The sequence below is a fragment of the Puma concolor genome, chromosome C1 (assembly GCF_028749965.1).
Source record: "Puma concolor isolate L17-30 chromosome C1, mPumCon1.1.hap2, whole genome shotgun sequence".
Classification (NCBI taxonomy): domain Eukaryota; kingdom Metazoa; phylum Chordata; class Mammalia; order Carnivora; family Felidae; genus Puma; species Puma concolor.
In genome coordinates, this window is record NC_141674.1 from 114786897 (window position 1) to 114801447 (window position 14551).

Below are 14551 nucleotides of genomic sequence, written 5' to 3' on the forward strand. Positions count from 1 at the left end.
TTCCAGTTGTGGAGATGATCTCCCACTCCACCCACAGCATATCCCAATGTTAGGAGAGAAAGACCCTAGTAAATCACGTCGAAGCGATCTAGTCAAGATGAAGCTAAACCTGGAGGGAAGATTTCAAATCTGTAACTTGAACTGTGTGAAAACATTCATCACTTGTCCAAAAAATAAAATGGGTTATGTATGTAGGTAAATTATTCAGAAGGGTGTCATCTTTTTCTACCTGTGTATGGGTTTTCTAACACCGGGCCTGCTGAGATAACACACAGCCCCATCCATTTCTGTCTCTCTTGCTTTTCACTTTAAGAACTTTCATCGTCTTGCCCTCAGTCAATCCTTGCCCTAAGTTCAAGAGGGAGGCCGTAATAATATCACGTTGCTCTCCTTTAGTCCCCTAGAGTGGTCAGATGCAGCCAGTGTCCCCATTTGACTATGGACAGAAGTGAGACATGAAGAGGTTAAGTGACTGGCTGTGTCCAAAGTCAGGCTAAAATGTAAACAGCAGGGGTTTCACTGCTGCCTGAAATCCCGAGTTTGATTCTGTTGTGACGTACATTTTTAAATTCATGTGAAAGTTGGTCTCCTCATCTGCTGAACGGGGAAGACAGTGTCCCCTTTGTGACGGTTACAGCAATGGTACGTGGTCATGCTGGCCGCGCATGTGAGATGGGCAGCGGGAAGGCCGAACCCTGCGCTCAGAAGTCCAGGCTGCAGCAAAACCCAAGAGGCCGAATCCAGTTTCGGGAGCTTCCTGTGAGATATCTTGGTGTAAGATAAAAATAGCACGGAACTGATTTTAAATTTAGGTTTTGCTGCAGAAACAGGTGAGGACATTTTGTCACAAGTCAGACCTGTTTTTTCTCCAAGTGAAAACATAGTAAGGTTTTTGCTCTCTCCGATCGTGCCCAGAAACAGTGCTTACAAAGAGCCACCCGTGAATGCTTTTGGACTAGAGGAAAACAGCGCCCAAGGTGCCAGGGGCTTCGCCTCAGCAGCCCAATGAGTGGACATCAGTATAAGTGAGGGAAAAAGAAAACAAACGATTGGGACACTGGCCATGGAGAAAGGAGCACTCTTTGGAGAATGAGAAAAACAGACAGAAGGCCTTTATCAGGGTGCTGGGCGAGGCTTATTTACGTAATGCTTGTGTGAAGGGAGCAACAAAGAAAAGTCTCTTTCTTCTTATTAATTTAGAAATGTTTTCCACACAGTTAAATATAAGCACTGGCTGCCAGAAGTGACTTGAGGATCTAAAATCGCCTTTTTCCCCCCTGTTTTTAATCCAGATCGAAAGTTTTTCTTGGTTTCTATGTCATCTAAAACATCTGAATTCCTTAGCCACTATGTCTCGGGAGACAGGCTCCAAGCGCTTCCTGATTGGAAAAGACATTTTCTTACTGCGATCTAAAGCTGCACCCCTCGCCTCAACCTCATGACTATAGCTCTTGGAATGAATCCTTCAGCTTCCAGAAGCCCTGGTGATAATTCACCCAGCTCGTTGTTCCGGCGTGGTTTTCTGCAGCCGTATTTCAGATCACTGGTTGGTGAGGGAACAGTCTCACCACCTTCTGATGGGACAGAATCAAGAGCCACCTTTGGCTTCGTTGGCGCTCTGTGCCTTCTGTGAATCACTGGTGCCCCGATGCCCTTCCGCACGCACAGGTAGAGAAGGACCATTTCATCAAGATAATGATCCACTTTTCTTGTAAAAACAAGGAATAAGAGAGATGAGGTTGGGCACAGAACACAGATCCACTCGTTCAAGCTCACTTATTCAGGTCCAAGCCAGGTGGTATATTCCCCCAATGCCCCTCTTCCCTCTGACTTTCAAAGAGGTATAAGCTCGGTGATGGGGAGTAACTCTCATTCAATTAGCAGATGAGTAAATCGCTCTTTTCTAGATAAAAGGCACTTAACAAACCCATTCAAAATCTGCCTCGTGAAGACAGCTAGCCATTTCAAGTCACTTGTGAGGCTCCTGTATTCCCCAACCAGCCTGAAGAAATAGAGATGGAGACTTCAGCTCTCTCTGAACCTCAGTGTGCTTGTCACAAGGCTGTGACAATGAGCTGCAAGGATGACAGCCCCTCAGGCATCCTTGGTGGTCCATCACTGTGGCCTATATCCCTTTTCTGCCTGCATCGATACAACCTGCTTCAAGATCAGGACACAAGATGAAAACACATCATTTTCTACTTTGCAATCCCGCTGAAGAATGTTGGATACCTGCTAACTACAAAGTTATAAGTAGTCAAGTGCAAGGCAAGGCCAGGTCGAACCTCTTCAACCAGACCCTTTGGTCTGTAGCCAGGCTCTGCTACATAACTTACCGTGTGACCCAGACAAGGTATTAGCGTCGCTGTGTCTCAATCCTGTTCTGTACTATGGAGTTAACAGTATTACCCACTTCATAGGGTTCACACACACACACACATACACACATACAATGTTCTGGCACACAGTAACCATTTTTTAGGATTAGCTATTAATATGCCCTGTTATTCAGATTTTAAACTGTTTTGTTTGCTGCAAGTTCCCTATGGCTTTGACTTTAAGTTCTATTTTACCCACTGATGCCAATACAACTTCTCCCATACAGGGAGACAAATGCCCAGCACCTCATCTGTTCTGAGTCCCAGGCTTAATCCCTCCACCTCACCTGAAACAGCCCTGCCTGACCTCCCTAAACACAGCCCACACATCAAGTTCTCAGCATCTTATTTCCTCAGTGACATTCCCCTGACTTGCTCTGCATACCTGAATGCATGTCTCCTTTTTCTCTCCTTTAGGCAATAGGCCCTCCACCTTTCTGTGGATCGAAAAGTCAGCAAAATCTGGATTTGAATCTCAGGTCCACCAAATACTAAGAATGCGACCTCTGGCAGCTTACTAAGCATGGGTGATTTTATCCCTAAGATAACAGTAAGAGGGCAACCCAACGGTTCGCAAATCTGACTGTGCATCTGAATCACCCTGGTGGCAGGGGCTTTGTAAAACTCAGCTTGCTCCCTTTCCCCATGTTTCTGATCCAAAAGGTACAGGGCCTGAGAATATGCATTTCTAACATGCCTCTAGGTGCTGGCGGTCTGTGGGAGCCACACTTTGAGAACCAGTCTGGCTGGCAGAGCTGCGGAGAGGCTTAAATGAAATTGTATTTAGAGAATGTTTGCTCAGTAACTGTTACATAAACTCTAACCTTTTCTTTTCCTCCATAAAATAGACTAGCATGATAAATAAAAACAGCAGAAGTGCTCTTGTTTTGATGATGGCTCCATCCCATGAGTTAAAGGAGAACACCATATTGTAGCATTTCTCACTTGAGAGTTAGAAACTCAGATTGTGTGGGCATTGCCCTTGCAATGGCTTTTCTGGCACCCAATGGAAAGGCTTTCAATTTTAGAGAAGAACTAAAACATATGCATTACCATGCAATGTAAGCTTTTTATACAGCCTACTGTTTTTAACAGACTCCCACACACAGAGTGGGTTTTTAGCATAAGTCTGTTTATGGGAGGTCATCCAAAATAATGCTTCTCCACTCTCAGTGTTTACAACACTCCAAACTCTGAACCAAGAAGGTAAGAATCTTGACCAGAGAGTTTAGCAGATGCTTTTCTTAAACAAATGTGTGCTGTGGGGGGGGGGGGGGGGGGAGGGAAGGAAGTGGTTATGGAGTGAGAAGCTACATTTCATAACTTATTTGGCTGCAAGACATTTAAAGCAGCATTTCACATGTGACTCACTCATTGGAACAAGCCAATTGTTTCCTTTTTAAAAGGGCTGGAGCAAAAAAGTCCCCATTGGAGGCAAAAACAAAGACCCCACGGGAAGAGCCCTGCTTCCATACCTGGCTTTGCCATACTCCGCTAGACCTCTATCTTCTCCTATGCAAAACCAAAGGTGGATGATCTCCAAGGACCTTCCCCAGTGCCATCACTCTATGAGGAAGGGATGCGGGGCAAGGCGACACGTGACCACATAGACCCTTTGCCAGACCCCAGGAAACCGGATGAAATCAGTCTCTTTCCATCTGTAGAAAGCTTCGGTGTCATATTTTTTGGTAGGCAGGGTCACCATCATTCTAATGGCAGCACCACCACCCACAGGGTGTGAGGTTTATCTAGAATGAAAGACCAAGCTCTGACTTACAGCATGGCCAGCAAGTCAACTGTCTCTCAAATAACACAAAGACAAGTTATGTTTCATGGCAACTGCAGCTATTCTAAGACGCACACTCCCTCCACACCAAAATATCCCTTCGCGAAGGCACCCCTGAGGATCTGACTGGTTTCATTTGTATTCCCAAAAGCTTTGTTTGCAGTGGGAAGCAGGGCAGGAGCTCGGAGACAAAAACCAGGAAAGCTGGAGGGAGACGGGATTCATTTGTGCTCACACCCAAGGGCCTCCCATGGACTGATTTCAATACTTTGGAGCTGGACATTGAGATAGAGTTGCTGGAACTTTTCAGAGACCCTGTGAGATTCTGATCAGGAGGACAGCTGCTTGGGGGCACAGTTGGGGCAGAAGTCATCCCTCTTCCCCACACCTACACCACTTCTGTGCAGAATCTACACAGTCCCATGACTTCTAGGATTGGAAGCTTTTAGGACAGTGATTCTCAAAGTCAGCTCCTAAGACCAGCCCAGCAGCACCCTGGAATTTGGTAGAAATGCACATTCCCTGGCCCACAACAGTAACGTCTGAAACTCTAGGGGTGGGGCCCAGTGGTTTGGGTTTTAACAACCCCTCCTCGTGATTCTGATGTGATCCTGCTGAAATTCGCCTGCACAAGCTAAGGAGGCGCTTGCTCCCAGGTTCATGTAAATTCAGGGTCTACAGTTGCATGAGCCAAGAAATAAGAACTGCCTTAAATTCTGTGCCCCAGGGCATACCAATCACAAGCTTTCCTTACCCAACCAGGCCCTGAGAATCAAGTTATGGTAGAATTGAAAGACTGCGGCCTTGGCACCCAAACTGATGGGCACTTTCCTAATGGGTGGTTGTTTGTGGCCCTCAGGGAGAGCTCCTCTGAATAACAACTCAATCCAAGTCATTAAGCAGAGGAACTTGAGGGCACATATGAGGTACATCTAAGGGGTCCACCCCACAAACTAATGGAAATCACTTGGCCACAGTAGGCTGGAAGAACTTCGGAGGGAGACCAGAGCCTTCTCCTCTCTCCATGGAATCTGGAGAGCTAGCAAACAGTTGGCTATGGGAGTTAACATGGCGAACATTTACATACAATCTACTATTGTTTACTAGCCATGCAACTTAGCGCCTGGTTTCTCACACTGTCTCATTTAACTCTCAATGCAAAGGTAGATTTTACAATCTCGGTTTTGCAAAAGTGGAAACAGACACAATAAGGTTAAATGATATGTGTCGTATCTCAAGCTGACAAGTAGTGACTGGGAATTAAACACACTCTATCACCTCTCGAGGCTGCTGCCACCCTCACAGAGATTAATGAATTGCCCTCCATGTGACACCCACTCACCCCACCTCAGACAGTGTGTCCCTGTTTGCTCCTCTATGTTTGGCTTCATACCTTGGATCCTGTCTCCTCTTCATATTCTAAGACAATATTTGGTGATGTGTTTCTTCTGCCCTGGACTTTGGACTCAGCAGGACTGGACACAGCTCCTCGAGTGGGCTTGGTAGGATCTTCCAACAAAAGTCCTGGGAAGAGGTACTTCTTGACCTGGATCACCGGGACTTACTTCACTCAGTCCCCCCAACCCCTGATGCTGCACACCACTTTGAATGCCCCCTTCTAAATGGCATCTAATTAGGCAACTAATGTTTACAAAGAATTTAATATGTTGAATATCCCCGAAAAACTTTTCTACGGTGGGGCAGAAGATAGGGCTACTTGTTTAGGAGCCACAGACACCCCACAACTGCCATTTCCAGGCTAGTGTCTGCTGGGTGCAAGTCAGGGAGAGAACACTGGCAGGGTTCAACTCTGACCGACAACTTCAATCCTGTAGTCATGGAAAAACTGACATATGTCTCTAGGTCTTAGTTGACTCTCTCTGAGAAATGGGAATATTGATGCCCTTGCACTGCCAGGCTTCCACAGTTCTTACCACATCTTTTGCCACCCAAGTATATACTTGGGTATATACCTCACCCATAGAATGCCTCACCCATTCACTCAATGCCTATCTAAGAGGTTGAGTACCAGAGGGTATGATGAAGTTGTTCATGGAGCAAAGCATTTATTGGGGGTGACTTTGCTTTGTGTGGTTTAAAATATCATGTCCTGCCTCCTTTAAGTCCAAGAAGACTGTAAGAGGTAAGTGTGGATCTCGAAGAACATTGGTCTGGCGTGCGGAAAACATGAGGTTGAAGATTCAGCCCGCAAAGTGAGGTATAGTGGATGCACATTCTAGTCGAGAGGTTTAGAAAGACTATGGAAAGTGCACGGGATTTGCTGGGAATGCTCCATTCTGGCCCCACATGTGGTTCCCACAAGGGTGCTCTACCTCCTTCTCCCAGTCCATCCCTGGACTGCCAGCCACTCAGCAATTTTACTGATGGCACCTCCTAAAGTCAGAAGTCTCTGCTGCCAGAACTGGGGGTCAGGCCAATCGCTCAGCCTCCTTCTTTCCAGAGAAGCCAGAAGACTTGGTAATTTGCCCATCATAGAGATGGCTGAAATGCAAACTGTTAGTTTAGGCTCCTTAATCCATGAGAATGGACCCTCCCAGCTGTTACCTAAGCATGGTCTCAGGAGCATTTTGTGAATTTGCTCATGCTTCAGGGACCCTCATGGGAGGAAGCACTTTGAATCCTGGAATGTTTGTGAATGCCACCTTGGTTTTCCTAGAGTGATTAGCACTGAGAGCCTTATGGGTCACTGAGAGGGCTGGATTCTTCTGGCCAGCCAGGTCAGCTAGCTTTGAGGGAAAAGAAAGGGAACAGGGAGGGGTGGGGCAGACAACCACTGAAAGGCCAGGGGGAGGACTGGGTTTTTAAAGCCTACGAGGAAAGGGAAGAGAATTTGGCCAGGGAGAGAAGAGACTCTCAGGCCAGATCAAAGGCTGCCCTCCTTGGACTTTCCAGACAGGAGCATAGTTAAGAAAAAAACACAGCCAGGGGCGCCTGAATGGCTCAGTCTGTTAAGCATCGGACTCTTGATTTTAGCTCAGGTCATGATCTCACAGTTTGTGGGTTCAAACCCCACAGTGGGCTCTGTGCTGAGAGTATGGAGCCTGCTTGGGATTCTCTCTCTCTCTCTTTCTATGCCCCTGCCACATCCTCTCTCTCAAAATAAACTTTAAAAAAAACAATAACAAAAAACACAGCCAGAAAAAAACAAAAACAACAAAACAAAAACACAGCCAAACTTCTCCACCTTCACCTCTTCTAGCACACCCCACCCCATCCCCAAATGGCAAGTTCTTTCTAGACAAAAACTCTGCACTTGCCCTTAAATCAAGTTTAGTTGATCAACATGTTAAAAATGCAACACAAAACTCAGAACCACCTGCTTTTGAACCTCTGCCCCTCTCCAACAAATTTTAAATATAAGTTCAAGAAATAATTAATCAACCAAAGCCTTCTACCACAGTATCCCCTTCTGTTAGAGGCAATGTCTGGTAAATCAAGAAAAACGTGCCATTTACTCACTAAACTAAACACAATCCCTTATTATACAATTAACCAAAACACAATTGTATGTAATACAATTATACAGACTACAATTACACAAAAGTAATGATGCAGTATAGATGGTAATGACTTTCATGTAATCGAAAATAATGAGAGCGTCCTTGATTAGAAATTAAGGTATCATAAGAGATCCCTATTGATGAATGTTCCCTCTGTTGAACTACACTTTGCGAAAGGCTGTGCTGGCTGATGAAGTCGCATGCTTCCCCCTCATCGTTAATAAAGACTATCGGGGTGGCAACCATTCCGTGTAGTACCCTTTATTCTGAGATCGCTAAAGTAGCACATTCTAATGAAGCACACATTTTATTACCCACTTATCCAGCTGGTCAAATAGAAAAAAAATGAAGCAGAAGAGCCAGGAAGTCTGTGTGATTTGTTGAGGATCCCATGTGTAGTGGTATTAACAGAGAAACATGCACATAAAACTCCATCAAATTATATTGGTCATTCGGAGCATCCGAGGAGACTACAACCTACAGAGCTGATTGCTGTGCCGCTGAGGAGAAACACCTGTTACTTCTCATCAGTGCCCCATGGATGGGGGTGGTTCCCTTCCTAGCTCCAGGCTGGTTCTCCATCCATCCATCCTTCTCCCTTTTTCCTGGGTACTCTTTCTTGTAAGCAAATCTGATACCTTCCTTCCTGATTGTCACTTAGCACACGGGGCCACGTTCCATGGGCACACAAATTTCTTCATAATTCCTAACGGCCCCAATCTCTAGCCATGTGCACACCATGTACTCCATCACAGTGACCTTCCATATCCACTGAGCTATGTTTTATTGACCCTAAGGCACTAGTCATTGTTAACATATACCCTTAGTTTATATGCCACTAAGAAAGACATGTTGCCAATTGAATGATGATGCGCCATGGATTATAAAATGCATCCCAATATTTAACAATGGAAAACAGGCACTTGGAACTGTTGAAATGCTTGCAAGCCATGATCTCTCCTATTTCTCTGCCACTCCCCATGCTACATCCAGAGGACCCATCGTACACCGGCACCCCTCATCACGCCTCAGCCAAGTCTGCTCGTCCTTTAAAATTTAGCTCAGCACCAGGGCACGTGGGTGGCTCAGTCTATTGAGCGTCAGACTTGGGCTCAGGTCATGATCTCATGGTTCGTGAGTTTGAGACTCACATCAGGCTCACTGCTATCAGCGCAGAGCCTGATTCGGAGCCTCTGTCCTCTGCCCCCGCCTCCTCTGTCCCTCCCCTGCTGGTGCTCTTTCTCTTAAAAATAAACATTAAAAAAAAAAAAAAAAAAGACTTAGCTAAGCACCTCTTCCTGAAAACCTTCTTGACCTCATTCTTCCCACGGCCAGGCTGAGCTGCGGCTGCCAGACGTCCCACAAATAAGGGTGCACTACTTGGGCATTTATTGCATTTTATCATAATGGCTCATTTATTCCATGATGGGACGTGAGCAGAGACCCTGTAACACCAACACATGGGCAAGCACTTCACACCTATTATTCACCCATTTGTTGAACGATATATCGACGAAGATGACTGTAACCACAAGAATGAAGGAGGTAAGTGCTAGAGATAAAACGTGGAGAGCACGCTAAGCCTGGCTGAAAACTCAGAACTGGTCCTCTTTAATTTTCCAAAGTGTGTCTTTGAAGCTAGAAATTTTAAATGTAAGAGGAGTTGGAGCCCGGAAGAAATAAAGAAAGAAACTGAACTTGTGCCGCATCTGTGGGTTGCACAGTATTAAATGCTGATTCTCTCCATGGGGGACCTGCTCTTTTCTGCGTCAAAGAAGCCATGGTTTGGAGGTGACGCCACAGGTCAGTGGCCCCAGGGGTCACCTCACCACTGGACCACACGAACCTCTGTTCTAGACCCTGAGGGCCTGATGTTCATCTGCCCCTGTTAGAAAGGATGCTCCCTGCTCTAAAGAATAAAATGGCTTAAGACCAAAGTAATCCCTCCCTCCTTTTTGCTTCACTCTTAACTTCAAAGTAATCAAATGTTGTTTATGCATACAATTTTAATCCTGTCACAAATTTGTATTTTGATTTAATTTGCATATCCCATTTACTGCAAGTCAACATGAAGAGAGACTCAACTAATTTAAACGATTTTTCTCTGGGCCTGAAATCCTTTCAGAAATATTTTCCATTAGGCAACTCAATTATGTCTAATGTGGCTAATGTCAGTGGATTAGAATTTTGCTTAAAGAAACTCATATTTAGAACAGTGAGAATGGGAAGGGGGTGGGAGAACAGAGGAGAAGAGACAATAATTACCTGTCTTTGATGCTACACAGATCAATGTGTAAATCACTAAAATTCCCCAGGGAACCTTGCTGAACTGAAATGAGGTCCTTGGACTGGTTATCAATAAAGATGAGCCTCATGCAGCCTTGGAAAGCCTTAATGGGATTTAAACATTGGGAATCGGTGAGATTGTCGGGGCACCCTGTGGGACAGAGAAAAAAAAATGAGGAAGAATACTGAAATGATCAGTCATTGCTTTGGCGACCTATTGATGGAGGACCTGGAGGTCTAATTGTTTTGGGGGCTTTTTCATTCACAGCAGTGCACACATGTTCGTTGGAAATCCTAGCATTCTCAAAGAAGGGACAGAATTGGTATAAAACGGGGCATACTCAATCGTTGTACGGAACAGAAAACAACATGCGTTAAAGGGAACACCGATACTGTAACATTCACCTGGTCCCTCTTTCTTTTCGCCTGTCGGTAAACTATCCAACCATCCAGTCGCATGGTGTATTTCACTCATCCCAAGAGGCAACATATTATAACTACTTGGGAGTTTGGGTTCTGTCTCGAAACACGCTCTAAATGCACAATTCAATTCTCAATTACACTTTCAAAGGAAATTATGGTTTGGGTAAGGATGGTGGCAGAGTAATCGTCTGGCTAATTGTTGGCATTAACAGGCTTAGTTCCTGAGAAAGGTACACAAGCAGGAACAGAACTGGAATTCTGAAGCGAGGCGCAAAGCAAACGCAGACGCCAAAGGAACTACGAGCTTAAATGGACCTAGTTATAGGGCTGTAATAGCACACTGAAAGGTTAACACCGTACCTCTTTAAAGGGTGTTCCTTAAAAAAACACTGCATTACGCTGATTTAGCATAGCTTGCGATCAGGGCACTTCTCATTAAGACAGGTACACGGCAATGTAGGTATATGAGCGCTTGTGCTCCATCCCGATGGGTTTTAATAGGTTCAGAGCATATGGGAATGCAAGCTTGAAAACATGGCAATAACCCATAAATAATTGGGAATTATTTCAGCCATTTCTAATAGACAGTCACTGCTGGGCTGATGCCCAGCAGCTGCTTAACAGCTCACAGGCACACCATAAAACGAAGAGAGATTCCTACAAGTTCTAATTGAAACTGTAGAGAGAATTTATGTAAGTTGACTATTATTGCTCAGGCTCATTTTTCACCTCCCTTAAGTTTATGGTCTACGTGTGGGGCGCTCGCTTAAATGCCGTTCAAATCGCAGATAAGTCTCGGCCTTGTAAACCCAGCGCCCCCTTAACTGGGGGGAAGCCAGACATTTCGTCTTTGAGGCATTCTGCATGCCGTAATCATCGAACATCACTTTCCTCAGAAACAAATACAAGAATGCTTTTCTCTCTTTGTTGATGAGACACTGCATGTGATGCAAGAATTATGCAGTCTGTGAAATGTATCTTAGGGTCCCCAAGACCCTTCTTCTGCTGCCTTTATGCTACGTTTGCTAGCATCCCTTTGCTGTCCCAATGCAGCAGGTTGCGGAGAACACAGACCTGGGGGAGGGTCCTGATTCTAACGTTTACACAAGTTATTTCATTTCAGCAAACAACAGTCTTACTGTCTGTGAAATGGGGCTACAATCGCCTACTTTACAAAGTTCCTGCACTAATTAAATGGCGTAAGACACATACGACATTTAGAGGCAAGGGAAGAGCTCCTTTCTTGTTGGAATCTGTTGTCCTTGCAGACGTGGGGATTTAGAGTGAAGGACAGAGGGTTTTGGTCGGGCCTTAAAAAATCAAACCACAACAGTATTGCTCTATGCTGCTTCCCTTCCAGGATACCTTGTTATGTACAATGCACTTATGCAAAGCCCCTTCTGGATTTCAAAACTTAACCGTGTGTCAGTGCCATGAGAGAAGTGATTTGCAAAGTCTATTTGAGAGACCGCACTTTGTAATTTTACACAAACACTTCCCTTCAGTTTCCTAATGGAGGAAGAATTAGCAACAGGAGAAGAGGCCCAGCCCATACACGTGTTTACAAAAGGCGCAGCCCGTGTGTCTATTTGCAAGCATGTAACCCTGACCCTGTTGAAGTTCTCCAGCAGTCTGGCTTTGTTTCTCCATGTCCTAGATAAGGAAGTTCAGGGACCATCAGGGTCTTCCTCAAGGTCAGACGGCTCTTTGACGTTACTCTCTAGAGACTGTTTCTATGATACAAACACATGACTAAAAAATTAGATACTAAGATTTTTAAGGAAAGAAATAACTTGGGGAAAAAAACTAAATAAAACTGCACATGCATCTATAAAAAGGTAGTGAATTCCTCATCATGTAGTTTTCATCCTTTCCAGGATGCCCCGTGTCTTTGTCATTGGGAATGTTTCTAGGATTCACCTGGAAATGGGGACAGCTGGGCCTGTGTCACCTGCTCCACTGGAGCTACAAGTTCACAGGACTTCTAGACCTTCCCCATTTTTAGAGCCCTACTCCACGGGCATGGCCTCCAGGGATGTCGGGAAGGAACAAACAGACGGGGGATTCAGACCGCAAAGCGGCAGAGTAGCCTATATGGCTGAGGATCCTGGCTGTGCCTTCCCTGCCTTCCCATCTGGATTTTTCCTTTCGCAGGTACTGCTGACTGTTGGTACACATCCTCCAAGTTTTCAGCTGACTTCCTCCTTCCCAACGTGATCACGGAGCTTGGCATGGCTACAAAAACCTCCTTTGGACATGTTACATAACACCAGCTCTTATAGCTAAAGTTTTTCTTTTTTTCTTTTTTTTCCCCTCTGCACTGACCTAGATAGTTTATATCTGCACAGCTGTCAGAAAGTTTGCTTCTCATTATTTTGTGCTTGGGATTGGGTACCTGTGTGTGTGTGTGTGTGTGTGTGTGTGTGTGCGTGCGCGCGTGTGTGTGTGTGCGCGCGTGTGTGTGTGAATGGTCTAATTGCCAAAAAAAAAAAAAAAAGGAATGATTAGAGCAAAATAATTGTCCATTGCATTCTCCCTCCATCCTTTATTTTTCAAAAGCTGGGGAACTTACCTCCAAAGTAGTAGCTATTTCCAGAATAAATCTGTACGCGAGTGGTGTCCTGGGCCGGGGATGCTGCATCATTATCCAGAGTAAGAGTGATGCGGTCCCTTCTGGCGGTGATGCTGACTGAATGCCACAAGCCATCATTCAAGCTGCTGCCTGCAAAAGCAACAGGGAAGGCAGTAGGGATGATTGACTGGGGAGTTCTGGAGCCAGCGGGGCTCATCCTCCTCACCTGCCGGGCTCCGTGCTCCACCCGTGCTCTCAGCAGCCTCCCCGTGTCTCCTTTTGCTTAAACCAAACCCCCAGCAGACCCATAAGCCTCACCTTCCCTCCTCTCTTTACCATTTCACTTTTCTTTTTTTTTTCAAAGTGGCTGAACAATGTCTGATACATTTGAGTTCAAAACAAAAGGGCAAAACACAAATTGGTCTGTATATTACACCTACAGGTGTTGCCAAATGAACTGACCTCTTGCTATAAATGCAAAGTAAAAGGTTGAAAGGAAAAAAACTTAAAAATGCCCATGCCTGGGTGGCTCCGTTGGTTCAGCATCTGACTCTTGATTTCCGCCCAGGTCGGGATCTCACGGTTTGTGAGTTCGAGCCCTGTGTCAGGATCTGTGCTGGTAACACAGAGCCTGCTTGGGATCTTCTCTCTCCCTCTCTCTTTCTGCCCTTCCCCTGCTCATTCTCTCTCTCTCTCTCTCAAAATATATAAACTTACAAAAAAATGCCCATGGTGATTTTATCTCTGTGTGGTAGGATTATAGGTGATTTGTTTTTCTCACATTTTCCTGCAAATGCCTTATGTTTCTTTTTTAGTAAGGGGCATGTGGGTGGCACAGTAGGTTCAGTGTCTGACTTTTGGTTTCAGCTCAGGTCATGATATCAGCCCTGTGTTCGAGCCCTGTGCCGGGCTCTGTGCTGGCAGCACAGAGCCTGCTTGGAATCCTCTCTCTATCTCTCTGCCCCTCCTCTGCTTGCACACCCTCTCTCCCTCAAAATAAATAAATAAAGTTAAAAATTTTTTAATTAAAAATAAACTATTTTTAAAGGCAAAAGTAGATGAGGAAAGCCAGATTCTAGTGATGTGCCAGGTGAAGGCCGTCTACCTTTGGAGACAGGTAATACACTAGCTCAATCTCAACATTTTTCCTTAACTAATTAGGTGACACTGGCTATTCCTACCTTCCCTGAAGTCTGGCTTTATTGTCTGCAAAGATCATAATTCCTACTCTGTGTCCTTGTTAAGAGGATCCATTGAGATCAGACAGGAAATGTCCTAGGACAGGTGGAGGCATCCTGAGTGTTTATTAAAAGGTAATTCTCTCAAGGGTGCCTGGATGGCTCAGTAGGTTGAGGGTCCAGCTCTCAATTTCAGCTCAGTTCATGATCGCAGGGTCACGGGATCAAACCCTGTTAGCCTCCCTGCTGAGTGTGGAGCCTGCTTAAGATTCTCTCTCTCTTCCTCTGCCCCTCCCCCACTTGTGCCCTCATTTTCTCTCTCTCTCTCTCTAAATAATAATGATAATTTTTTTTAAAAGGTAATTCCTATCTTGTTCTTTTGCCTCAGATGTCTTTGGTGCATAACT

At 45.2% G+C, this 14551-nt stretch overlaps 1 protein-coding gene across 3 annotated transcripts in view; it reads right to left on the bottom strand.

Annotated features, from left to right (window-relative positions):
* CNTNAP5 (contactin associated protein family member 5) overlaps window positions 1–14551 on the bottom strand; it is an 811538-nt gene that overhangs the window by 338905 nt on the left and 458082 nt on the right. For all 3 annotated transcript variants that reach the window (XM_086718348.1, XM_086718347.1, XM_086718349.1), the window contains 2 exons: window positions 12967–13116; window positions 9951–10122 (listed from right to left, as the gene is read on the bottom strand). In XM_086718348.1, the coding sequence (XP_086574474.1) occupies window positions 9951–10122; window positions 12967–13116 (322 nt within the window). The remainder of the gene's footprint in view (window positions 1–9950; window positions 10123–12966; window positions 13117–14551) is intronic.